General features: G+C 37.0%; 1 protein-coding gene across 2 annotated transcripts; it reads left to right on the forward strand.

Moving 5' to 3' along the window:
• Positions 1-21271: 21271 nt before the first annotated feature.
• On the forward strand, positions 21272-24819 carry LOC131077464 (3beta,22alpha-dihydroxysteroid 3-dehydrogenase). 2 transcript variants are annotated; one of them, XM_058014952.2, is made up of 9 exons: positions 21272-21615; positions 21742-22063; positions 22150-22299; positions 23301-23537; positions 23617-23697; positions 23774-23852; positions 24089-24195; positions 24277-24395; positions 24485-24819. In XM_058014952.2, the coding sequence occupies exons 1-9, from the start codon at positions 21365-21367 to the stop codon at positions 24579-24581; spliced, it is 1443 nt and encodes a 480-aa protein (XP_057870935.1). In that variant the 5' UTR covers positions 21272-21364; the 3' UTR covers positions 24582-24819. The 2 variants fall into 2 exon arrangements, with proteins under 2 accessions (XP_057870935.1, XP_057870936.1); XM_058014953.1 differs by lacking the exon at positions 24485-24819 and having other exon boundaries at positions 24097-24195.
• The last annotated feature ends 1163 nt before the right edge of the window (positions 24820-25982 follow it).

The following is a 25982-nucleotide window of genomic DNA, read 5'->3' on the forward strand; positions in this document are numbered from 1 at the left end:
TCATGATAAAATGATCAACCAAGTCATTCTTATATATTTGCATCAATAAAAAGAATCATTTACTAAGTCTACTTCCAAAAACAACATAATACGCAACATGAAATGTGTTTCACCAAGTCGGCTCAATCCGATCACAAATCCAAATGTGGACCAAAACAAGATGATTAAATGTTTCCCATAAGTCGGCCCAATCATCTCAAACACAAAACTGATCACCGAAATCATCCCAACAAATCCGCAACACACATTACTCCAAAATATCTTTGCCCTAACTGAATTATTGGATATCGAAGATCTAAATTAGCACACAATTCAACACCAGATATCAAGATCATGAGATAATATCTCTCAAACCTTGAACCAACAGCCTTGATCACCACAACAAAAAATACATCACCAAAATCAAAATATGCACCATGATCTCATGTTCTACTGATTATTGTGTTCCACCTTCCAGACTTATGTCTTATGAACAAAATGACTTCCGATAAACCAATTCTATGTACACCGGATGTGATATGCAAACTGAGTTGCCATCAATGACAACCGCAAAGCAACTATCATGGAACAATCATCACTGGAACAATGTCTCTTGCCAACAAGGTATAGGTCTCTTTTCTTCTTTTAAGGAATGATGAACGGGTTGAGGTTTTTTAGGTTGAACAATAGGATAGGTTGGTCGCTTCCCTTTGTAAGATGTAGGAGACAAAACCACACCATATAAAGGAGGAATAGGAGGTGTAGGAAGGAGACTGAATCCGCCATGAGGAGGAGGAATGGTCTAACCTTAGGAGGAATAGCTTGACACTTGGGAGGAGGAGCATTTCTATCCTTGGGAGGAAGAATGGACTCATCCATAGGAGAAGGAATAAATTCCTCTTTGGGAAGAAGATTGTTTCTTTCCTTGGGAGGAAGAATGGACTCATCCATAGGAGAAGGAATAATTCCTCTTTGGGAAGAAGATTGTTTCTTTCCTTGGGAGGAAGAATAGTCTTATCCTCAAGAAGAGGTATATGATCATCAAGAGGAAGGATAAGTGTTGGATTTCTAGGTTTATTCAAAGATAAAATCATCTTATTTTTCCATTTTTGATATGATTTAAAGAGAGCATCACTTTTAGGTTGAAGAGGTTGGAATTGTTCAGACCAAAAATAATCAAGACAAACATCCCCATGCCTCACTATAGGTTGATATATGCTATGATTAACAGTTATGATTTTACCATCATGAGGTGATTTCAAACACTTATGAATAGTAGAAGAAATCGCTTTCATGGAAGAGAGCCAAGGATGTCCCAACTTCACATGAAATTGATTGGATGTAGGAATGATAGAAAATTTAACATCTAAGCATTTAGTGCCAACATCAATAGGAAGTGTAATAGAACCAATAGAAGGACAAGAGAAACCATCAAAAAATTTAAGTACCACATTATTTTTATCATATGTCACTTGATGCAATTACAAAGTATAAAAAAACTATTTAGTTATCACATTAACCATGCAAGATGGATCAATAAGCACTCCTTGAGAAGGTATGACTTTGATTTTCACAGTTATATAAAATGGGCCATCAGGTGATTTAATAGTCTCACTCGGATCAAATGTAATGCAGAAGTCTTTAGGAGGTTCCTTTTGATCTATAAGGTTCACCACATTATTAGACTCAAGGCCAACATCATCATGACAGAAAGCAAGATGATCAGTCTCCATCACATTAGTGGAATGGGAAGGTAAAGGATCAGTGAAAATTTGAAGTTTTTGATTAGGAGGAGCTACTGATTTATTTCCTTTATCATTCACACCAGCCATAGATATGGTATTGTCATCAATCAAGTCTTGAATCTTACTTCTCAAAGAATAACACTTTTCAGTGTCATCACCGAGTTGATGATGGTATTGGCGAAAGGCTTTGGCATCACAGGAAGCCAGAAAAGGATTATTTGTATCAGAGGAAGACATATTTATATCCCTTACATTAATCCCAATCGGTTCTAACCATATTTTCAACCAGTTAGCCATTGGGAATATTAGTTGACACAATTAACACTTAAAAGTGCAAAAGTTGCATTAGCAACATTTGACAAAGTTGACAACTTCTATCCCCTTACACAAAACAACTTTCCCCTTACACAAAATAAGTTTAAATCCCTCTAATACAATGTCCACATGTCACAAATGGATTCAAAACATGAATTACATCAACTCTACTCCATTTTGACATGCTGGGAGGATTGGACCATCCTTGACCACTATAGGGTCTAATGGCCTATAAGACACAAGCATAGCACCAAGGCCTTACAAGTTGATTTGGAACAAATAGAAATGGTCTTCAAGACCTTATTACACCTGCAAGAAACACTAAAGCATAAATTCATCCTGAAACAATGACACACCACCATTAGGCCTATTAGACCCATAGGCCGCTCCTACACCATGCTTTTGGGGGGAGAAGAATTTTACGTCCCTCTTGAAATGAGGTCTTCAACAGATACTCCATATTTCTTGATATCATTTTTAGTCATCTAGGTAGCATCTTCTGCAGGAAGATCTTGCCACTTGATCAGATACTCTTTATATGTCCTCCTTCTAGTTTTCTTCACCTCTTTTGTATCTAGGCTACACTCAAGCTTCATTGGTTGGCTAGGTGGCAACTCCTTCACCCAATCACCATCCTCATATGTTGCTACACCTGCTTTAGAACCTGCAATCATAAAGCTTTTATATGGATACAAATCATATACATTAAAAATTGGAGATATGGCTACCCCGGGAGGTAACTCAATCTCATAGGCTTTTTGTCCAAATTTGTGGACCAACTTGCAAGGTCCTATCTCCTTCATCATGAGTTTGGTATATTGGCCTTTTGGAAGCCTTTCTTTCTTCAGATGTGCCAACACTAAGTCACCAACCTTGAATTTAACATCCCTCTTCTTCAAATATGCTCTTTCTTTGTACCTTTCTACATTTTTTTGAAGAGTTTCTCTTACTTTCTGGTGTATGTCCCTGATTGCAACAAAAAGGTCTTCCCCTTGAGCACTTCTCCCATAAATTCCTTGCAAGTCTCTCAACTCATAAATACCCATAGGATGCATTCCATAGACCACCTCAAAAGGACTCTTCCTAGAGCTCCTATTCATGGAGTCATTGTGAGCATACTCTGCCTGAAGTAAAATCAAATCCCAATCTGGTCCATGCTCCTTTGTAAGAAAACTCAAAAGGTTTTCCAATGACCTATTTACCACTTCAGTTTGGTCATTAGTTTGTGGATGATATATAGAGCTATAAGACAACTTTATACCAAGCTTCTTCAACAAGGTCCTCCAAAAATGTCCTATGAATTTAGAGTCCCTATCGGAGACTATGTTCAAAGTTAAGCCATGTATCCTTACCACTTCCCTGAAAAACAAACTAGCAATCTGAGATGCATCATTAGTACACTTGCATGGAAGAAAATATGCCATCTTGCTGAACCAATCAACAACCTCAAAGACACTATCAAACCCTTTTGTGTTCCAGGCAACCCTACCACAAAATCCATACTTACACTCTCCCAAGGCCTATTAGGAATTGTAAGGGGTTGATAAAGTCCTACATTTGATGAAGTTCCCTTTTCTCTTTGGCATATAGTGCACCCTTCAACATACCTCCTTACATCCACCTGCATCTTTGGCCAATAATAAAACCTTCTAACCTGATCCAAGGTCTTATCAAGACCAAAATGACCCCCAAGGCTCCCACTATGTTTCTCCTTTATAATATTCTCTCTCATTGAGCATCTAGGAACACATAATTGACTACCTTTGAAGAGAAAACCATTTTGAAGCAAAAAATAAGAATATTCATTGTGAAAACTGTTCAAAAATTGATCACAAACCTTGTATATCTCCTTTAAATCAACATCATCATGATACATGTCTTTGAATGCATCTATTCCCATGCTTTGGAGTTGTATTCTTGCACCACAAGTGCCCTCTTACTAAGAGCATCTGTCACCTTATTATCTTGGCCTTGTTACAAGTGCGATTGTCATTGCACCAAAAAATCAACTTGTTCAAGCTCAATACAACCACTAGACTTATAGAATCCATAGGAGGCAGTTAAGCCATGTCACAAACCTGAGCATTGTATTGCACAACACAAGGAGACAAAGGGCACACACCTTGCAACAATCTCCCCCAACGCAAGCAAGGGTTTTGAACCTATGACCAAGCTCTGATACCACTTGTTACAAGTGCAGTTGTCATTGCACCAACAGATTGACTTGTTCATGCCCAATACAACCACTAGACTTATAGAATCCATAGGAGGCGGTTAAGCCATGTCACAAACCTGAGTGCTATGCTGCACAGAATAAGGAGAGCAAGGGAACACACTTTGCAACAAGCCTTTCTTATGCTTTATGGTGAAGGTGTAGGCTTGTAGAGATTCAACCCACTTCATATGTCTATGGCTGAGTTTGTCATGCCCATTCAAGAAAGTTAGAGAATGATTGTCAGTGAAAACAACAAATTCCTTGGGTAACAAATAGTTCCTCCACTTTTAAGATCTTGGAGCATATACAGTTCCAAATTATATGATGAGTACCTCCTCTTTGCTTCATTAATATTTTCACTAAAGAATGCAATCGGACTGCCTTCTTGGCTTAAAACAACCCCTATTGCTTGGTTACTAGGATCACACTCAATGGTAAAAAATTTGTCAAAATCAAGGAGCATAAGTATAGGTTGTTGAGATACTCTTTTCTTCAAATATTCAAACCCCTTATCAGCTTCATTGGTCCAATAAAACTTACCCTTATTACCTCCTTTAATGGTGTCAAGGATCGGTGCACATATGTGGCTGAAGTTCTTTATGAATTTCCTATAAAATATTGCAACTCTATGGAAGCTCCTCACATCTCCCACTAATTTTGGGGTTGGCCAATTGAGAATAGCATCCACCTTGGAAGGATCCATCTTCAAACTTCCCTTGGAAATAATAAAACCAAGGTACACTAATTCCTCTTTCATGAAGTCACACTTCTCCAAATTTATCATCAATTTCTCCTCATGTAGCCTCCTTAGGACCATGCCAAGGTGCCTCAAATATTCTTCCTTGGACCTACTAAAAACAAGAATATCATCTAGATAAACCACAACAAATTTTCCAATGAAAGGTTTCAATACCTCATTCATTAGGTGTATGAAGATACTAGGTGCATTTGACAGCCCAAAGTGTATTACCAACCACTCATAGAGGCCTCCATTGGTCTTAAAATTTGTCTTCCATTCATCCCTTTCTCTGATCCTTATCTGATGCTAACCTATTTTCAAATCAATCTTTAAAAAGTAACATACTGGACTCCTAAACAATCCATGAGATCCTCCATTCTCGGCATAAGGAACCTATATCTGATTGTGATTCAGTTGATGGCTCTTGAATCAGTACAAAGCCTCCATTTTCCATCCTTTTTGGGTGCTAGGATAATGGGTACAACACATGGGCTCAAACTCTTTCTCGCAAGGCCTTTATCTAACAATTCTTGCACTTGTTTTGCAATCTCCTCATTTTGGGTTGGTGTCATATTGTAGGCAGCCTTATTAGGTAGTGTAGCTCCTAGTATTAGGTCTATATGATGGATTACATCTCTGATTGGAGGCAGAGAGTTAGGTAATTCTTCTACTACAATGCCCTTGTACCTCTCTAGCAAGTTTTGAACTTCACTAGGTAGGACTTCTCCTTTAGTTTTGGGTAAATCTGACCTATCTTTTGGCTTCACAATCAAGGCAAATCCTAGGCCCCCTTCCTCTTTTAAGGTCTACAAAAACTCCTTTTCTCCTACCACCATGAAACTAGAACCCACTTGTTTATCCACACCTTCATCTGGTAATGGGGTCAAGGAAAAAGACTCACCATTCTTTGTTATGGTATATGTGTTTTCTGCCTATCACGTTGAGCATTGAGATCATACTGCCATGGATGCCCTAAAATCAGATGAGAAGCATTCATGGGGATCACATCACATAGGACTCTATCCCTATATCCCCCAATTTGAAATTATACCCAAGATTGTTCGTTTACAAGCACTTGTTGGCCCTTACTCAACCAAGACACCTTATAAGGGGTAAGATGAGGGATTCTCTTCAATCCTAACCTCTCAACCATTTCTAATGACACCAAGTTATTTGTGGACCCTGAATCAACTATGTCATTACATACCTTCCCACCAAATTTGCAAGAAGTTTTGAAAAGTGACTTCATTTGTGGTTGTTCCTTGGTACTTGGCACCTTCAAGAGAGTTCTCCTCATCATTAGTGGTGTAGACATCGATTAGGAGGGACCTCAAAGAGATCAATCTGGACCGTTTAGAAAGAGTAAACACAACGAAAATGCAAGGATATGATGGAGGCAATGCAAAACTGAGTGAATTATATCATAAAAAATGGTTTACAATCAACCGGTAACAACCAGGTTACAAAAACCAGCTCACTGGCCTGCTAAAACATGCTTAATTACATAACAGATCACAACCGGGACCTCCAATCTTAAGATTTATCTTTTACGTTCTATATCCTCACTTCTCTCCCTTCTAATGCTCAATTACAATGATTTATACGATCCAAGGAGATCTGGTCGGCCCAAAAAGGGATCAAATGCCAAAGAACAAGACCTAACATGTAAAACAACAAGGTTGTCCTCTGCTAGAGAAATTCCTCTGAAAAATCCAGAGGATAAGTGTAGATCAAAGGGAAGGTCGACCACACGCCAAGGAACATCTGAATCAACACTCAGGGCTTCACAAGCTACGAAAGGGATCCAGTAGGTACCAATAGATTACAAATGCAAATAGGTCTAGACAACCAATACCAAAAAACTATCTCAGAAACCAGTAGCGATAACTTGATGGAAAATGATCCAAATGCTTCATGGTTTGGGAATAAGGTAGATGATCAAGTCCTTAAGAAAAATCCAACTCCTCGAGATCCGGTGAGCCAATTCCAAAAAATGCAAAATGAAATGTTGACACTACGAAACAGAAAGCAAAACAAAAAGGAAATATTTTTGGTTGATGCAAGATTGCCAAGAACCAGGGATGCTCCTACATCAGACATTTGGGGTTGTTGAAAAAAAAGTGAGTCTCTCACTTTGTTGGGGTCAGTAGAAAACCAAGGCGGTCTACCTCTGCCTGATAAATCCAAAATGAATCTTGAACTGGTTTGCATTTCCACTTTACAAGAAACTCCTTATACTAACTACTCTGGGTACTATGACCACTCCTACTATCCAAAATGTCTTCAATTTGGTCTGGTTCCTTTAGGGGCAACTGTTTCTCCAAGTGTGCAATATTGTACTCACTAAAATATAGTTCAAGATACTAATATAGATCTGCAATGTTAAATACAGGTGAAATACTCAGACTATCCAGTAACTCCACTTCATATGCATTTCTGAAACTAAACTTTCTCAAAATCTTGCAAGGCCCAAACTTCCTCATTTGCAACTTGTTATAAGTTACAACCAGGAATCTTTCTTTTCTCAAATACACGATCGCTTCATCACCAGCTTCAAATTCCTTATGTCTCCTCTTCTCATCTATTTTCTCCTTATACTTGGTGTTCATGTCCTCCAGATGCTGCTTAACTTGAATATGTAAGTCCTTTATGTGATCTACAAATTCTTCTGCTTCTGAACTTCTTCGATCTTCACTACTGATGTCTCTTAATTTTGATATACCTCTGGGGTGTGCTCCGATAACAATCTCAAAAGGTGTCATTTCAGTACTCTTGTTTACTGAATTATTGTAGGCAAACTCTGCTTGTGCAAGAATCAAACCCCAACTTCCGGTTTTGTCTCCAACTAAGCATATTAACAAATTTCCCAAGCTCCGGTTAACTACTTTTGTCTTTCCATCAGTCTATGGGTGAAAAGTAGAACTGAACTTCAAATCTATCTTCATCTTCTTCCAAAGTGTTCTCCAAAAATAACCAACAAACTTAGTATCTCTGTTTGAAACTATTCTCTTAGGTAATCAATGCAATCTCACCACTCCCTTGAAAAATAGGTCAGTTACATGCACTGCATCTGATATCTTCTTACAAGGTATGAAATAACCCATCTTCGAGAATCTATCCACTACCACAAATATAGAATCATTCCCTCTCTATGTTTTAAACAATCCAACTAAGAAATTCATGCCTATATCTTCCCAAGGTTTCTCTGGTACTATCAAAGGTTTATACAATCCCACATTCTGACTACTACCCTTTACAACTTGAGAAACTCTACAACTTTGCACATATTTCCTAACATCCTTATGAATCTGGGGCCAAAAGTAATGCTCACTCACCAATGCTACTATTTTATCAACACCAAAGTGTCTAGCTAATCCTCCACTATGTTTCTCCTTTCTCAGACTCTCCCTCATAGAACTCTTAGGTATGCACAACTAATCCAATAACATCCCATCTTGAATGAATTAATCCAACAACTTGCTTCTATCTGTAATAACTGGTTCTCTACATGCTCTCCAAGTTTCTACAAAATCCAGGTCATCATCATACAAGGTCTTTAACTTCTCAAATCCTAATATTGTCACTCTCATCTCTGTCAGCAAATTCCTTCTTCTACTGAATGCATAAGCAAATTTGTTAGATTTCACACTTCTATGCTTCAACACAAAGGTGTAACTCTGCAAAAATTATACCCATCACATATGTCTCTGATTCAACTTACTTCGACTGTTCAAATACTGCAAAGCTTGATGATCCGTATACAAGACAAACTCCTTAGGCAACAGGTAATGTCTCAACTTCTTCAAGTCTTGAACTATGGCATTAAACTCTTGATCGTACACCAAATATCTCCTCCGGGCATCATTCAATTTCTCACTGAAAAAAACTATTTCTCTTCCTTCCTGACTCAAGACTGCTCCTATTGTTGTTCCACTTGCATCATAATCCACTTGAAATACTTTGTTGAAATTTGGTAAAGCTAAAATAGGCTGCTTAGTCGCTTTCCACTTCAGGAATTCAAAACTTTTATTTGCTCTAGTGGTCTACTTGAATTCCTTCCTATCTCCCCTCATTGTCTTAGTCATAGGGTTACAAACTGAACTGAAATTTCTTATAAACTTCTAGTAGAAACTAGCCAATCCATGAAATGATCTTACCTCTCCAATGCTTTCTGGTGTAGGCCATTCAACAATTGATTTTACTTTCTCAGGGTCCATCTTCAAACCATCCTTAGATATCACATGTCCCAAATAGACTAAGTATTCCTTCATGAAAGTACACTTCTTAAAATTTATTAGCAAGTTTTCTTCTGTTAACCTCTACAAAACTTGTCTTAAATGCAACAAATTCTCCCCTTTTGTCTAACTGAAAATCAAAAAGTCATCCAAATATACAATAACAAACTTACCCAAGAATTTCTTCAATACCTGAAAGTACTCGGTGCATTAGTCAATCCAAAAGGCATCACCAACCATTAATACAGTCCTTCATTTGTCTTGAATGCTATCTTCCACTCATCTCCTTCTTTGATCTTGATCTGATGATATCCACTCTTCAAGTCTATCTTTGTAAAGTATTTGGCTCCACTCAAGCAGTCCATTATGTCATCCATCCTAGGCAATGGAAACCAGTATTTCATTGTGATCTTGTTTATTGCTTTGGAATTGGTACACATCATCGATTATCCATTCTTCTTAGGTGCTAATACTGCCGGTACTGCACAAGGACATGAACTTTCTCTGATCAAACCTTTCTTCAACAACTCTTGCACTTGTCTACTAAACTCTTCATTCTCTATTGGTGTCATCCAGTGTGCAGATTTGATAGGAAACTAGCTCTGAGAATCAGGTCCATGCAATGACTGATACTTCTCAGAGGTTGTAATCCATTAGGCACATTATCTGAAATGGTGTCTTCATATTCTGTCAACAACTCTTTTAACTCTTCCGGTTGTTCTTCTTCATGATCAGGATTCTCAATGTTCTTAGAAACTAAGGAAAAACACACATTCTCATGTCTCATTCCATCCACCAAACAGATTCTTGCATTCGTACATACTTAACTCTTCAAAGGCTCCTCCAAAGGCAACAAGGTTTGCTTCATCCCATTGGCCACAATAGTTTATGTATTATTTCTCCCATCATGTATTGCCTATCTACCAAAACATCAAGGTCTGCCCAATATAAGGTGACAAATATCCATAGGCATAATATCACACAAGACTTCATCATGATAATTCCTAATTTTCAATTTCACCAAACATTGCTCACTTACCAACAACTTATAATCATCCTGAATCCATGCTATTTGATAAGGCTTAGGGTGTTTCAATCTTTCCAAATTCAACTTATTTGCCATCTCTTCTGAAACAAGATTATCCAAACCACCACTATCAATAACAACTTTACAGCACTTATCAGATACCTTACATCTGGTCTTGAACAAATTCTTCCTCTGCAAGGGCTCTTCATCTCCTCCAGCATGACACAAAGTTCTCCTCATCATCAATAATTCTCCATCTTTTGGTTTATTAGGTGATCTGGTGGGGCTTTCTTCCACCAATGTTGTCCCTCTGGTATTCTCTATCTTCTTACACTCGAAGGAACAATGTCCTTCTCCTCCACACTAATAGAAAGTTCCTCTAAACACTCTCTTGTCTTGTCTTATGTCATCTTTTCCAAAATTCTCCTTCCGATAGCCATCTGGTAGAAATTTATATCATCCTTTCGGTATGAATTACCTTCTTTTATCACTTCCTTGTCCTTGTTCTGATCCATACAAGTTCCTCTACCTCTGGTATATCATCTTCCTCCTTAAAATCTTCCTCCAGAAAACCTTCCACCTCTACCTCTCTATCTTTGCTCATGCCTTTTGTTCAACTCCTCTTCTGCTTTCAGGGCATACTAGTAAGCTTCTTGAACACTATGCAATTTGATCAAACTGAGTTCATCTTGTATAGACATTCACAATCCATTCAAATATCTTGCAACTTGTTCAATTTCATCATCAACATGTCTAGATCTGATATTCAACCTGTAAAATGCTTCGGTGTACTCCTTCACACTAGATTCCTTCTACTTGAAATTCTGCAACTTTTGGAATAGATTCACTTGATAATTAGATGGCATAAATTTTAATTTCAACTTAGCAACCATCTGATCCCATGTCTTGATCTTCTCTTTACCTCTTCTCCATCTATCAACCTGCAAATGCTCCCACCAAAGAGATGTGTGACCTTTCAACTAGGTACAGGCATATTTCACCTTTCTTTCCTCTACAGTGTTCTCAAAATCAAAATATTTCTCCATATTTGAGATCCAATCCATCAATTCATCTAAATCCAACTTTCTATCATATTTCAGTGGGGTAAAATGAGGCTTAGTATTCGCCCTACTCAAAACCCTCAAAAACCTCTCTTCATTTGAATTAATCGTCGGTGGGTTTAATTGTTCTTCCAGGGCTTCTTCTCCTTCATCTTCACTCACATATTCAATACGTCAGCCTCTTCTTTGGGCTATCTCAATGGCTTCCAACCAGGCTGCAATTCCTTGCAACATTTCCATCACAACAGAGTCTGCACTCCCACGTGCTCCACCATTCCTATTTCCTCTTCACGCCATCTTCACGTTAGTCGTCTACAATTGCGGGTCAGATCCACGATCTACCACCCTAAAATAAAATTTCTCAGGACAATGCAATCTTCAGAATGAAATCTCGCTCTAATACCACTTGGTGCAGTCACCGGTTAGGAGGGACCTCAAAGAGATCAATCTGGGCTAGTCAACAAGAGTAAACATAATAGAAACACAAGGATATGATGGTCGTAATGTAGAATTGAGTGAATTATATCATGAAAAACTATTTACAATCAACCGGTAACAATTGAGTTACAGAAACTAGCTCACTTGCCTACTAAAACATGCTTAATTATAGAACATGTCACAACTGGGACCTCCAATCTTAAGATCTATCTTTTATGTTCTATATCCTCACTTCTCTCCCTTCTAATGCTCAATTACAATAATTTATACGATCCAAGGGGATCCGATCGACCCAAAAAGGGATCAAATGTCGAAGAACAAGACCTAACATGTAAAACAACAAGGTCGACCTCCACCAAAGAAATTCCTCCAAAAAATCCAAAGGATGAAGTGTAGATCAAAGGAAAGGTTGTCCATATGTCAAGGAACATCGAAAACAATTCTCAGGGCTCTGCAAGCTACAAAAGGGATCTGGTAGGTTCCGGTAGATTACAAATGCAAATAGATCCAGGCAACCGATACCAAAAAACTAACTCAGAAACTGGTAGCAATAACTTGCCGAAAAATGATCCAAATGCTCCGCGGTTTGGGAATAAGGTAGATGATCAAGTCCTCAAGAAAAATCCAACTCCTTGAGATCCGATGAGCCAATTCCAGAAAATGCATAATGAAATATTGAAACTACAAAACAGAAAGGAAATATTTTTGGTTGATGCAAGATTGCCAAGAACTGGGGATGCTCTTGCATCAATTAGGCTCTCTCCAAACTCTAGATCTACATGCTTAGGTAGTGCATTGACACTTTGTAAATAATCCTCTTGTATTAGTTGGTCTTTCCTCTCTCCTCTATGAGAACTAGAGGCTTGCTTCTCTGGGCATTTGAAGGTCTGATGTCCCACTTGGTTGCAGTTTTAGCATCTGCCTCTAAAGGTGCTTGAACCTCTTCCCGATCCACCAAACCTTCCTCTTCCATTTGGTCTCCTTCCTCTAAAACTTCCTCTACTACTTAAGTCTCCACTTTGTTCATTATGACTAGATTCCTCTTGTTGTCTTTGGGACTGATTTATTCCCCCAAAGGATCCTCTTCCTCTAAATTTTTTGCCTCTTCCTCTACTTTGTTGATTACTCTTCCTCTTCAACTTCTCTTATGCCCTCAATGCTACTTGGAAATACTCATCCATGGTCTTGGGGACTAGGAGGCTGATTTCATATTGCATATTGAACCTTAATCCATTAAGGTATATAGTCACCTTCTCCCTTTCATTCTCAACATGTCCAAACCTCAAGTTGAGTTTGTGAAACTCCTCAGTGTAGGCAGCCACATCCATATCTTTTTGTTTTAGGTTTTGCATTCTTTTGAATACTTGAACCTCATAATCAACAGGTAGGAATTTTCCTTTCAGTTTGTTCACCATCCTATCCCATGTTTTTTCTTCGCCCTTTCTCCTTGGGTGTAATTCCACCAAACTAAGGCAGAGCCCTTCAACTTTGTTTTGGCAAACTTCACCTTCTTGTCTTCAGGTACCTCCTTATACTCAAAGTAATTGTTTAAAGCATCAATCCACTCTATAAATTCCTCAACATCTATCTTGCCTCCATACATAGGAAGCTCCATTTTCAAATCAGTAGCATCCCATTTTACTGATTTCAAAGCATTGATGAGCCTTCTTTCTTCAGGAGGGATCTCCTCTTCCTGAGGTCTTGCAAGAGGGGTCTCACCTTCACCTTATCCTTCTTCTTCTTCTTTAGTGTCACTATCACTCTCTTCGCCCCTATCTATCCTTCTTTCCCTAGCTTTCAATGCTTCAATTTCATCTTCTAGGGCCTTCATACTCCTGGCCATCACTGACCCAACTTTAGGAGGAATCTCTACCACATATCAACTCCTTCACAAGATTCTCCTTCACACTTATTAGACCTTTTGGCTCTGACACCACTTTTATGCAAAGGGGAAAGCAACACATAAAACTTTTTAACATTCAATAGAGGCCAAATAGACCCAAGAGACTCCATGGGCATTCACAAAAATTCACTTACAAAAGGATGGACTTGACACCTTTCACTTGGACCAAACAAAGATATAATAAAGCATTGTACTAAAGGGGGTGTAGACACATTCAAGGCACTGTATGCAACATGAAGATCTCCAGGCAACACAAAAACACCATTAATGCATTAGTTATGGTTACACCAACTAGGCCTAGTAGCCTATTCTGGACTCACAAGGAAATGAATCCTCCACCACGGACCCTAGGCATTGATCAAGGTAATTTTGAGGCTTCTCCACATAGCCAAACAACATGTCATAGGGTTAGTTACCTCTCCTCTAGACCAAAACATCCAACTGACTGGCTGACTTGCCCCTTTAGGCTTTCATTAGGTTTCTTTTACTAGGAAAGTGCCCTTGAGATGGACCATACAAACAAACTGCCACTTGGAGCAAATACCAACCTACTTAAAACTAAAGATTCCAACCTTAATCAGTGCCTAAACCTCTTAAATTTTCCACTATGACAATATTTTGCACTTCAAACCCTCATTCTTGGTATGTCACATGAGTATGCTAGATCCCAAATCACCCATATCTTCTTGTCATCAATTTGGCCTGCTCTGCCACCACCAAAATCTGAAAGTAGACCCTAAAACCTAGCATTCCCCAAAGTTGCATATTTTTCCAATGTTGGAATACTAAGTTATAGGCATTTTTGTCTGCAAACCCTTGACAGTGAGGTTTTTAGACCTATTTGCAAACAAACTCCTCTAACTTTGTCTAGAGTTAATGGATTGAGCCCAGACCAGTTGGAAATGAAATCTAACTCTCTTCCATTTCTAATGATGCCACATTTAGCTCATGGGAGCACTATATGCGTTCACACAAATAGACTGTTACAGGAAAAATCGTGAAAATTTGCAAGAAACAGAGCAAGCTCATTGATTTCTTCATCAAGGAAACATCAACAACCCCCCTTTGATTAGACGAAGGCATATTTTTATCCCTTACATTCATCCCAATCAGTTCTAACCATATTTTGAATTAGTTAGCCGTTGGGAATATTAGTTGACACAATTAACACTTAAAAGTGCAAAAGTTGCATTAGCAACTTTTGACAAGTTGAGAACTTTTGTTCCATTACACAAAACAACTCTAAATCCCTCTAATGAAATTTTTGCATGCCACAAATGGCTTCAAAATATGAATTACATCAACTCCACTCCATTTTGACATGCTAGGAGGATTGGACCATCCTTGACCAATATAGGGCCTAATGGCTTACAAGACACAAGCATGGCACCAAGGCCTTACAAGTTGATTTGGAACAAATAGAAATGGTCTTCAAGACCTTATTACCCCTACAAGAAACACTAAAGCATAAATTCATCTTGAAACAATGGAACACCATCATTAGGCCTATTAGACCCATAGGTGCTCCTGCACCACCCACACTCTGAAAGCGATAACTTGTTGGAAAAAGATCCAAATGACCAATAGACCTAGGATAAGGTAGATGAACATGTCCATGAACAAAATCTAGCTCCGCAAGATCCGGTGAGAAAAAACGGCAAAAAACAGAAAGAAATGTTGAAACTGCAAAACCAAACTGAACAGGAAACAAATTGAAATGAAAATGTTTTTGGTTGATGCAAGATTTCCAAGAACTAGGGATGCTCCTACATCAATCATAGCTCATGCATTGTTTTGTATATCTCGTGCATGCGCTACTCATGCATAATAAGATAGTCCTATCCCTCAATCTTAGCGATGTGCTAGATATCTAGGATCTCACAATTGGAGGAACTATCTTCTTTGTCTATCTTTCGTTCACAAATCGCAATAAAGTTTCACTTGCACCATTAATCTGCATCACTTCACCTTTGCTTCGTAATAAAGAGATTGAATTCATAGATGTATTACATTTTAGACAAGCATGCAGATTTGGACTTTAACAAAATCGTGACATGATGAGACTAGGATTGAGAAGACATAACAACACATTATCGACATATCTAAAATCGACACGATAACTAGACAAGGATCATTTTGGCATAACACATAACATTTGTTTGTTTGATTATGTCTTTTGATTGTTTCTGATTTTATCTTTGGTGACATGTCTTTTAGCTTTTTCGATATGTATCTGACTAGAGATTTGGTCTCCAGGATGTCTTTGACTAGAAAGGCGAGGATGGGGCATGTTCACCTTATTTTTGCTTGTGGATTGTTCCTTAGTAATATGATGACTCGTCTTAGGACATGATTGTATAAGATCATCGAGGGTGTATGGATATCATGTGAACTATGGCATTCCTTGACTTTTTGATGTGTTTTCCTACACGCAATTGGTATGTTAATACATTTGGGTTTGATTCCATATCTAGATGAGTTTTATGTTTTTTCCATAATAAGCTCGATGATGATACAAGCACTTATAAAGCACAAGAATTCTCATCATCCATCCTCTTGCATCTTCTTTTTGCTTCCATCTCCTTTCATTGCATGTGGCATTAATCATTTCTCTCTATCATTTTCTTTCATCATCTTCTTCATTTTTCTCTCCATCTTCCTTGTTTGAAAAGGATTAGTTAATCGCTTTACCCAATTGATACATGTCTCTTAATCTATTTATCAATTGCTTTATCAAATCAATCGACTTGCTTTTTTAAATATCATCACCCCTGGATCAATCAATGAATCAATCATTGGATCACCTTATCTTGTGCTAGAATCAATCCCTATCAACTTAATTAGCTTATCAACCCGGCTATACTGATCATTTCCATCAATTGTTTAGTTACACCTTATCAGTTATGCATTTTGATCAAATGTGCATCTCAACTTAATCACATGTGCAATATCAATCATCCAATCATTTTCTCGTAATTTATCGAGAGATCAATCTTCCAATCCATTCGATCAATATCTCAAGGGGGCATATCATATCAATCATCATCCTTTCCAGGATATCTTTGGGGCATATATCAATTGATCAATTTTTCTTTGAAACAACGCGACATGCTGCATTGTCTCCAAGAGGGGCAAAATGTAGACACATGAAATTTTCCATTAAATTGTCCTCTTAATGAATCTTAATTATTCCTATAGTCACATAAATCTGTCCAGTTTAATTAAATGAATATTTGCTATTTATTTGATTAAAAATCCACTAGCCATCAGTTAATTAAATTAATATTTAATTAATTCATCTTCAAAATATTCTCCTATTAATTAAATAAATTATTCAATTTATTTTAATTAATTTATTAAACCAAATTCACAAATCAATTAAATGAATAAATCATATTTATTCAATTTAATCCTTTTTCCTCTTTTAAATAAATTAAATTAAACATTTATTTAAATCATTTATCCCCCCCACTTGCATTTTCCTACAAATGCAACTTGCACACATTTATTGAAATAAATTAATTTATTTTAAATAAAAATCCTATTTTCCCTCACCCACCAAATCCACTTGCATTCCTAAACCCCCTTCTAGATTCTTCTAACCCCCTCCTAATTAACCTAATCCATTCCCTAATTATTGTCACATTCCTAAGCAACTTGGAGTCACTTCTCAAAGACTTCAAAGTCTTTGAAAAGCATTTAATGCTTTGTGTGTTCAACAATTTAACCTCCAAAGTCTTCCAAAACCACTAATGGCTCTTACATGACCATTTATGGCTCTTACATAACCATTTATGGTTATTTCAACTTGTACTCATGTGTCTCCTCAAGCATTTATTGCTTTGACCATGGTTATCCTTTTTGCCTTTGCACAAGAGTTTATCCTTTGGATAAAAACTTTATTCTTGAAATAAAGATTTTATTCATTCAACCTAACCTTGACCTTAACTCCTAAGTTAACTCTCAGCTCATGTCAAGCATTTAATGCTTATTCCCTCTCCTCTCAACCTATCTCACATTGACACTTGTCATCCTGGGATTGGGTTGAAAGCCTTCACATGGATTGATTATCATTCAATCTTGACCCTTGTTGAGATTAATCAATCTCAACCATCCATTGCTCCATTTTTCCTATAAATAGAGCCCATTTCTTCATAATCCAAATCCTGAAAAACCTGTATGCATCTAAGTTATAGAGAATTTTAGAGAGCATTTAGCATAAATCACTAATATCTTGTCACTTTGGTTTAAAATAAATCGTTTTAGCATCATAGCATCTAGTATTAGCTTTTTATTCACATTTAGAGCAAATACTTCAATATCAAACCTCCATAAGCATCCATAGTTGTTGAGAGCTACACTAGTTTGGAACTTGGAGAGGAGAGGAACAAAGGAGAAGGAGATAAGAGCATGTTAGGAGGCATTTGGAGATGCCTCATCATATTTACTTTCCTAGTTAAATATTCTCTCATGCTTTTAGTATCTCTTTTGATATGCCTGTTTAGAATAATCTTTTGTTGCTAACACTAACCTTTTTGCTCTTGTGTGTGTGTTGTCATCAACAAATCTTCTAACTCTTTTTGCAGAGCATCAATTCCTACATCATCAGGTGGATCTTTATCATATAATATTCTTATTATCCATAATACCGTATCATTATTCCATTGTGTCCATTATCCATTATTCATTTTATTCACTATATTATAATATATTCATTTTCAATTCTCCATTATATTATTAATATTCATATATTTCATTATTATCATTTATCTACTTCTCTTCATTCCATTTATTTAAAATAAACAAGTTTAATAAACACTCTTTACCACTTACCATTTCCTATTACCACCTATCTTCTCTCTTTACCACTCATTCCTCCTATACCACTAATCTCCCATTATCTCATATTGATCTTGATGCATGATTTCTCCTTGAGGACAATTATAAATACCTAGCCTTCTTTCATATTTGAACATACATTATCTGTCATTTGCATCCATTGCTTTCTCTTCCTTTCACTTTGTTGTTTTCATATCTTCTTATGCATTCATCTTTCAAATCTTCATTCATCATGGCTCTTTGTGCAAGTTCTTTATGAGAGCATTCAAATTCTTAAGCATGAAGTCTTGGTGATAGGAGCACAATAGAGTTAAATTTCTTGATGATTTGCACATTGGCTTAGTTTGTTTCGACTTTGTATATTTGTGTGTTTGCAGGTACTCTATTGAGAATGTTGGATTAAATCTGGATTATATTTTTTTGGTCGGTAATAGGTTATGATTTTATTAAGACTAACCAGGGAAAATCTTGGCCCTGCCCAAGGGTGGTAACAACTAGGGATACCACCATCCCAAAGAGAGAAGAAAACATAGAGATCCATTAACATATCACATATAACAAAAATAGACCCTAAACCTACAAGCATAACAGATATTAAATTTTGATATTAACACCCCCTTTGAATGGGAACAAAGGACCATATCAAAGGGGTTATTCTTCACCTTTCTCTATTTCTTCCTTTTCACAGTGTGTCATCCATCTTCAATCCTGGCAGCCTCAACCTGTCAATCCAAAGAATTATCCTTGGAAAAAATAGCTTGAACCATTGTAGAGGAAATCTCATGCTGGAGCTTACCATATGTTGTCAACGAAGCCTCCTCCATATCCTGGGACCCTGGGGGGGGCCTACATTTTCCCCTTCCCTTTGGGGTAAAAGCTCCCTTTCCCAACAACATCTCCCCATCACACCCACCTAAACTAGTTTCAACACTATCTTTTATTGCTTGCTCATCTGCCGAGGATCTATAGATTTATGAATCAATTCCTCGGAAACAACCTAAGAAATTTTTTTTTGCAACCCATCCTTCTTTCCATCCTTCTTCTCCACGGTATAAAGTTGTTGAGTAACATCTTTCCACCAAGTGGCCGACTTAGGCATCCTATCTTTGGCACACTGTGCAACCATATGCCCTGTTTGGAAGCATCTGCTACACCTGAACGGGACCCCTTCATAGTCCAAAGGTTGTGTACCCAACAACCTTTTGAAGTTTTAGTTGAAATTTCTAGAGGAAGCCCATTAGAGACATCCATTTCCACCATAATACATGCAAATGTAGAGTGAAAGAGATTAGAAGATCCTTCATCTACCATGAAGAAAATTCCCAATGAGTTTCCTACCGCTTCAAAATAGGAATCAAACCATAAATGTAAGGGGAGATTAGGAAGCCTCACCCATATTAGGATCTTGTCAAAAACCTCATTATTTGGACAAAAAGTTGGATGCTAGGACTTCAATATCAGGGGGAACTTGTCCTCCCAACTCCAAAAATGCTCACACAAAACCTTGTTCCTGTCTTGAGTCTTTTCAAAAACCATAGTAAAAAAACCCTTTGTTGTAGGGTAAATCTGTACACACCCGTCTAAAATAGGCTCCATGTTATCAAAGATCCAAGCATGCAAGTCATGCAAGCTTAGCCACAAGCCCTTGAAGCGTCTGATCAACCCCAACTTAGAGAAAACTAAAACATTATGAGCAACTTCCTCCTCAGCCTCCACATCTAGAGATATTGAAATAGCCTTGGATGATAGCTTTAAAGAAGCCCCCGACACACCATTATGTTGTTGAGGGGTCTATTTAACCGTATGCGGGGGGAATTTTAAGCCACGTCTTTGAATAGCTGAAGCAGCCTTACATGCACGACCATCCCTGGGAGCGACATCCCTGGCACGACTGCTCCCACCATATTGCGATTCTTTTACATAGCGGGAAGACTCTCCATCGTCAAAACTAGAGAAATTCCTTTGTTGCATCCGCAACACCAGACAATCACCGCTCGAGGAGGTAAGGCCAACAACGTATTTTGAGGCACATTCGGAACCCTGGTTCCATGCCGGGCCAGAGCAGTTTTGGCGAGAGGGGAGGTTAATTTTTTTGGCCTTGCAACTCAGCAAGGAGAACGAAACCCTAGCCCTAGACCGTGGAGGTTTCAAACAGCTCCCAAGCGCCATAAAAAAATATTTTGATTAAATTTGGATTTTAATTCAATATGATCTCAGACATTTTCCTCGTTCATAGTATGGATCAGTGAAATTCATATATAAAAGCCAAATTGTTTTGGCATATCAAATAACCATAAAATATTTAAACTCATTGCAATAGTACTAGTCTAACCGCAATTACTAATAGTATAATATGATAATAATATTGTAAAAGAAAATCTAAACATACTAAATATTAGCTGACCTAAAAAATTGCTTATTAATTTGCATTTAAATAGTGTATCTATTAAGTGCTGCAATAAGATGTAAATTTTTTGAGCCAATTAGATTCTAGAAAAATAATTTCTATAATTTCTAAACCTTAAAATTTATGCACCTTAACTTTTAGAAAATGGAAAAAAATATCAAAAAGATAAAAATTCAGAATTTTTATTGGTGGAGAAACAATTGAATAATAACTAGTTAAGAAATTGCACTAGTACTACAGTGCAATAGAACCTAACTTAAATTTTCACGCACATGAATGCTTAGCTAATGAAACCTGGTTTAAATATATGCTTATTCAAATGATTAAATAGTTATGAATGCTGACATATTTCCATAAAAAGTGTTTGAAACTCCTGAGGTGTGCGTACAGGTATGCGTACTTTGCTCAATAACACATTCTGCGGTGTTGTAGGCCAAATTGGTGAGTAAAACCGAATTCCAATGGCCATCGCCCTACTTGCTGTTCTGAACACGCTTACAGTGCAACAATGGCAGTGGATCATTTTAGCAATGGCAATGGCAATTATTGCACTTTTCATTTCTCACTTTACCTTTGCATTCTCTTTGCATGGGAATAATGGCGAACCACCAGGAAGCAGGGGATGCCCTTTCTTAGGAGAGACATTTGCCTTCATTGCTGCCAACAAAAGCTCCAAAGGAGTTTATGAATTCGTCCATCAACGCCACCTCAGGTCTAATTTCAATTTCTTTCCACCTGAATTCTGTTCTCAGAGATGTTCTGGATCATATTCTTCTGAGGCAGAGGCTAAAAAATTATTTACAGACTTTTAAGTAACAAGAATTCATATTGCTGGCAGGTTTGGCAGAGCATTCAAGACGAGAATCTTTGGTAAAACCCATGTGTTTATGCCCGGACCAGAAGTGGCAAAGCTTGTTTTGAGTGGAGAATTCTCAGAGTTTACCAAGAGTTATATTAAATCTATGCATGATGCTGTAGGACAGCATAGTTTGCTGTGTGTCAAACAGCAAACTCATGTCAAGTTGAGAAGGCTGCTGGGTGAACTGTTTACTGTAGAGGCTTTGGCCAAATCCCTGCAGCACATTGATAACCTCATTACTCATTCTCTCACCCAGTGGAAAGATTTGTCCTCCATCCGAGTGATTGGTTATACTCTGGATGTCTGTACTCTTTCTTTTCTGAGTTTTATATCTGATGTTTTTTCATTTGTGGGCAATTGCTCAAGGCTGTGGGTGATGATGTGCAGATTACTTTCAAGATAATGTGTGGCATGCTCTTGAGCGTGGAAGGAGATGAAGAGATTAATAAAATTAGAAAAGATGTGGATGATGTATCAGATGCAATGCTGTCCCTTCCCATCAAACTTCCAGGCACTCGTTACTACAGAGGCATCAAGGTAGATCTTTTCGTGTATTGTTGGGTACAATACAGAGGTTATCTAAGCCCTTGCTTTTTTATCACAATGAAATCCAAAAAATGACCCCAATAGATATCTCATGTTAGTAAAGCTTAAACAGACAGTAAATTATTTGTTTTTGATCAAGGGTAAATAAGTTTTAAGGATCTTAAAATCCATTTACAACAAAGTATTTGTAGAACAGAAACTGACCTTCACTCACATATTCAAATAATACAAACTTACACTATATCAATTAAAACAGAGTACAGATCATCAATAAATTATAAATTTATAGGTGCAGAAGATTTAAGAGTCTTTCTACAAAATAGTTAATTCATTTGACAGCAAACTGTAATAATTGACAGCTAATTAAGAGTTAATTAAGAGTTATTGACAGCTAACTGATGATTATTAATCAGAACTGAAACTAATGCGTATTATGTTGGAGGTTATATTTCAACAATATCTGATCTTTTCGTTGCAATTCACATCTTTTAATCTGAAAATAGAATTATAAAATAGATTTAAGAAGACCTCTGTTCCTTCTTTAAACAATCGTCTAAAACACACCATTATCTAGTTCCTTTGAGTGTGATGAAAGGAGAGGATCCTTCACCAATGCCTCAACCAAAGACACCTCATATGATGGGGAGGAAGGTCCAACTAAAGAAGTTGCATGCATCGTAGAATTCACAAACTACTTAAGAGTGAGTCTCCCCACATAGCCCTCTGCAAGGGCCATGGGAAAGGCAAATTGTTTGTTATTCGGATCATCCAAAATCTTAAATAACAATTTTGCTTCAATGTTAATGTTATAGACTGATTCTTTCTGATTTATCATAGATCATTGAATTTGATTCAAAACAATAAATGCACAATAAATCTAAAATCAATTTTAACTAATGGAAAACTCGTCTCAATTATATGAATTGATTGTTCACAATAAATCCAAAAGCGAATCTTAACTATGAAAACTATGAACTGGTTGTGTTTTACAGGCAAGGAGGAGATTTATGAAGTTTCTGGATGTGTTAATAGAAAGGAGGAGAAATAGAGAGGAACACCATGATGACTTTTTGCAGTCTATGCTCTCAAGAGATGAAAGGCTTACTGATGTTGAGCTCAAGGATAATATTCTCACTCTCATTCTCGCTGGACAAACCACTACTGCCGCTGCCATGATGTGGGCAGTCAAATATATTGATCAAAACCCACAAGTTCAATTCAAACTTAGAGTAAGTTGTGCTTGAAAGTTTTCAAATTAGTTTCATGCAAGACACTGTAAAAGCTTGAATTGGCAGCTTGTGGCAACAGGCGGAACAGGAGATAGTGAGGCAGAGATACAGCGATCATCTGAAATTGGAAGATGTGAATGGAATGATATACACTTCAAAGGTATTGTTAATAAAGAGCTTAATCTAATCAAAAGTTCTGTACTCTCTGCATGCATTACCTGATTCTTTTCAAGCAGGTTGTTAAGGAAGTGTTAAGGATGGCATCAATTGTTTCATGGATGCCTCGACTTGCCCTCAACGATTGCAATGTTCTGGGTAATGTTTTCAGTTTTAAATAATATTTCAGCTGACCCATTGTTCGTTATTCCATGTTTCAGAGGCTTATAAGTAACAAACAAAATTTGTCCCCTGTTTAAGATTTGTCTTCAATTTTCTTAAATGAAAGGAAAAAATTAAAATGATCATCAAGAAAAAGAGTAAATTTGATCCAGTTTCAATCAGAAAATATGATCCGAAAATTTTGCAAGCTATTGATCTGTTGAATTAATTAGGCTTCCAGATAAAGAAGGGGTGGGTTTTGAACATCGATGCTCGCTATACGCATTTTGATCCCTCCATTTTTAAGGATCCCTTGGAATTCAATCCCTCCAGGTTCGATGTAAGTTCTACAGGAGAATAATGTAATGTAGATGAGTTTTTAGATTAAATTGAAGAGATTTTGAAAAGTGTCAATTTGTAGGAAACTCCAAAACCCTATACCTTCCTAGCATTTGGCGGAGGTGTGAGGACGTGTGTGGGAATCAATCTTGCTAAGCTTATAATAACAGTTTTCCTCCATCGCCTTGTCACTAGTTACAGGTAAATTCACAAAAATTGCAGTACACAGCATGAAATCTAATCATTTACGTTATCTAAGACAGGGCTTTACATATGTTTTCTGTATGCAGGTGGAAAGTAGAGGATGAGGATATGAGTTTAGAACCATGGGCACATTTTCCTAGGCTTCGAAATGGGTGTCCCATTACAGTTGAACCAGTTAAGTAAAAACACAATCTAAGGAAGTTGGATGGTCTTTAGTGAGTCTATCAGAGATCAAGTCTTGTTGAGTGCAAGGTTTTAACATTATAAGAAATGTCATTCCGATCATGTTCAGGTGAATTTGGGAGAATAGATACTCCTCAGTCCTTGACTTTTAGCTAAAAAGTTTTCAATCTACATACTTGAGCTCCCTATGGAATAGCTAAAACAACTTTATAGATTAAAAAAAACAAAAATTACAAAATGATGATCTATATTTTAAATGATGATACTCATACTGATTTGTTTTTCTCGTTCAGTCTTTCTAGGATTTTTAAATAAGTAAATTTAAAAGTTCGTTCAAATGATTTTTTGAGAAGGAATATGGAGAATAGTTGTACTTTATTAAGTAATTTATATTTAGGGAGTTCAAATAGGAGTTGCTTACATATAGATTCTTTATGGTTGCATGTCATTAAAGGGAATTATTTTTACTTTAGGCGGCTTACAAATGATAGGATGTTAATTTTCTTTTGGGGGAAGATGTCTTCTATTAAAGAGAAGCATAAATAGGAATTAGAGGTAAGGGAGGACCATGAGGAAAAAGGGAGGTAGTCTTTATGGCTTTGAAGACAAGTTAGAGGTTTGAAGAAATGGAGTTTGGTTCAGTTTGTTGAAGTGGGGAATGATGTATATAATGGTTTTTAGTAGTTCTTGGATCTATTTAAGTTTCTTTTTGCATTGGACTATATGTGATGTTTTATCTAGAGAAATTATATTTCTATCAAGCAATACATTTGTATTGTTGATAGTTCAAAAATTGTGTATTGTGTGATCAAATTTTTTGAGTTGTTTTGTTCCTAGGAAATGAGATATTGATGTTTTTCCTTTTGGCATATAAAATGAGTAGTTCTTTTTCACAACTAGATCCTATATTTCTTAATATAGGCTTATGACTTTATAAATGAAATGCACTAAATAGAGGATTCATAGAGCTATTTTATGTAGGATAGAGTTTTTGCACCTTTGGTAATTATTTTGCAAGTTCAAACAAGAGGAAATTAAGTTGTTAGAGGATTGGTTTCTAAAGTTTATCTTGCATGATCAAGGTAGGACTATGTTACTTTGGTATTGAAGCATGTTAAGATGTTGGGAATGCAAACTTTGTGAGAAGAGTTTTGATAGTTTACTGGTAGTTGTGGTTATGGTTGTGCATGCAAATATGGAATTATATCATGATATGAAAGAGGGTACTTAAGATTGAAGAAAAATATAGAAGCAAACAAAAGACTAACAAAAAAGGAGCTACAAAAACTAGAGTATGAGTTGGAGTTATGGTGAATGTTGGAGGAGTATTAGGGACGTAAAATAAGAAGACAAAGATTAAAAAATCTACAAAAAAGGCTTTTGATGCACGAGCATCCCCAG

Source organism: Cryptomeria japonica, chromosome 10, assembly GCF_030272615.1.
Source record: "Cryptomeria japonica chromosome 10, Sugi_1.0, whole genome shotgun sequence".
NCBI lineage: Eukaryota > Viridiplantae > Streptophyta > Pinopsida > Cupressales > Cupressaceae > Cryptomeria > Cryptomeria japonica.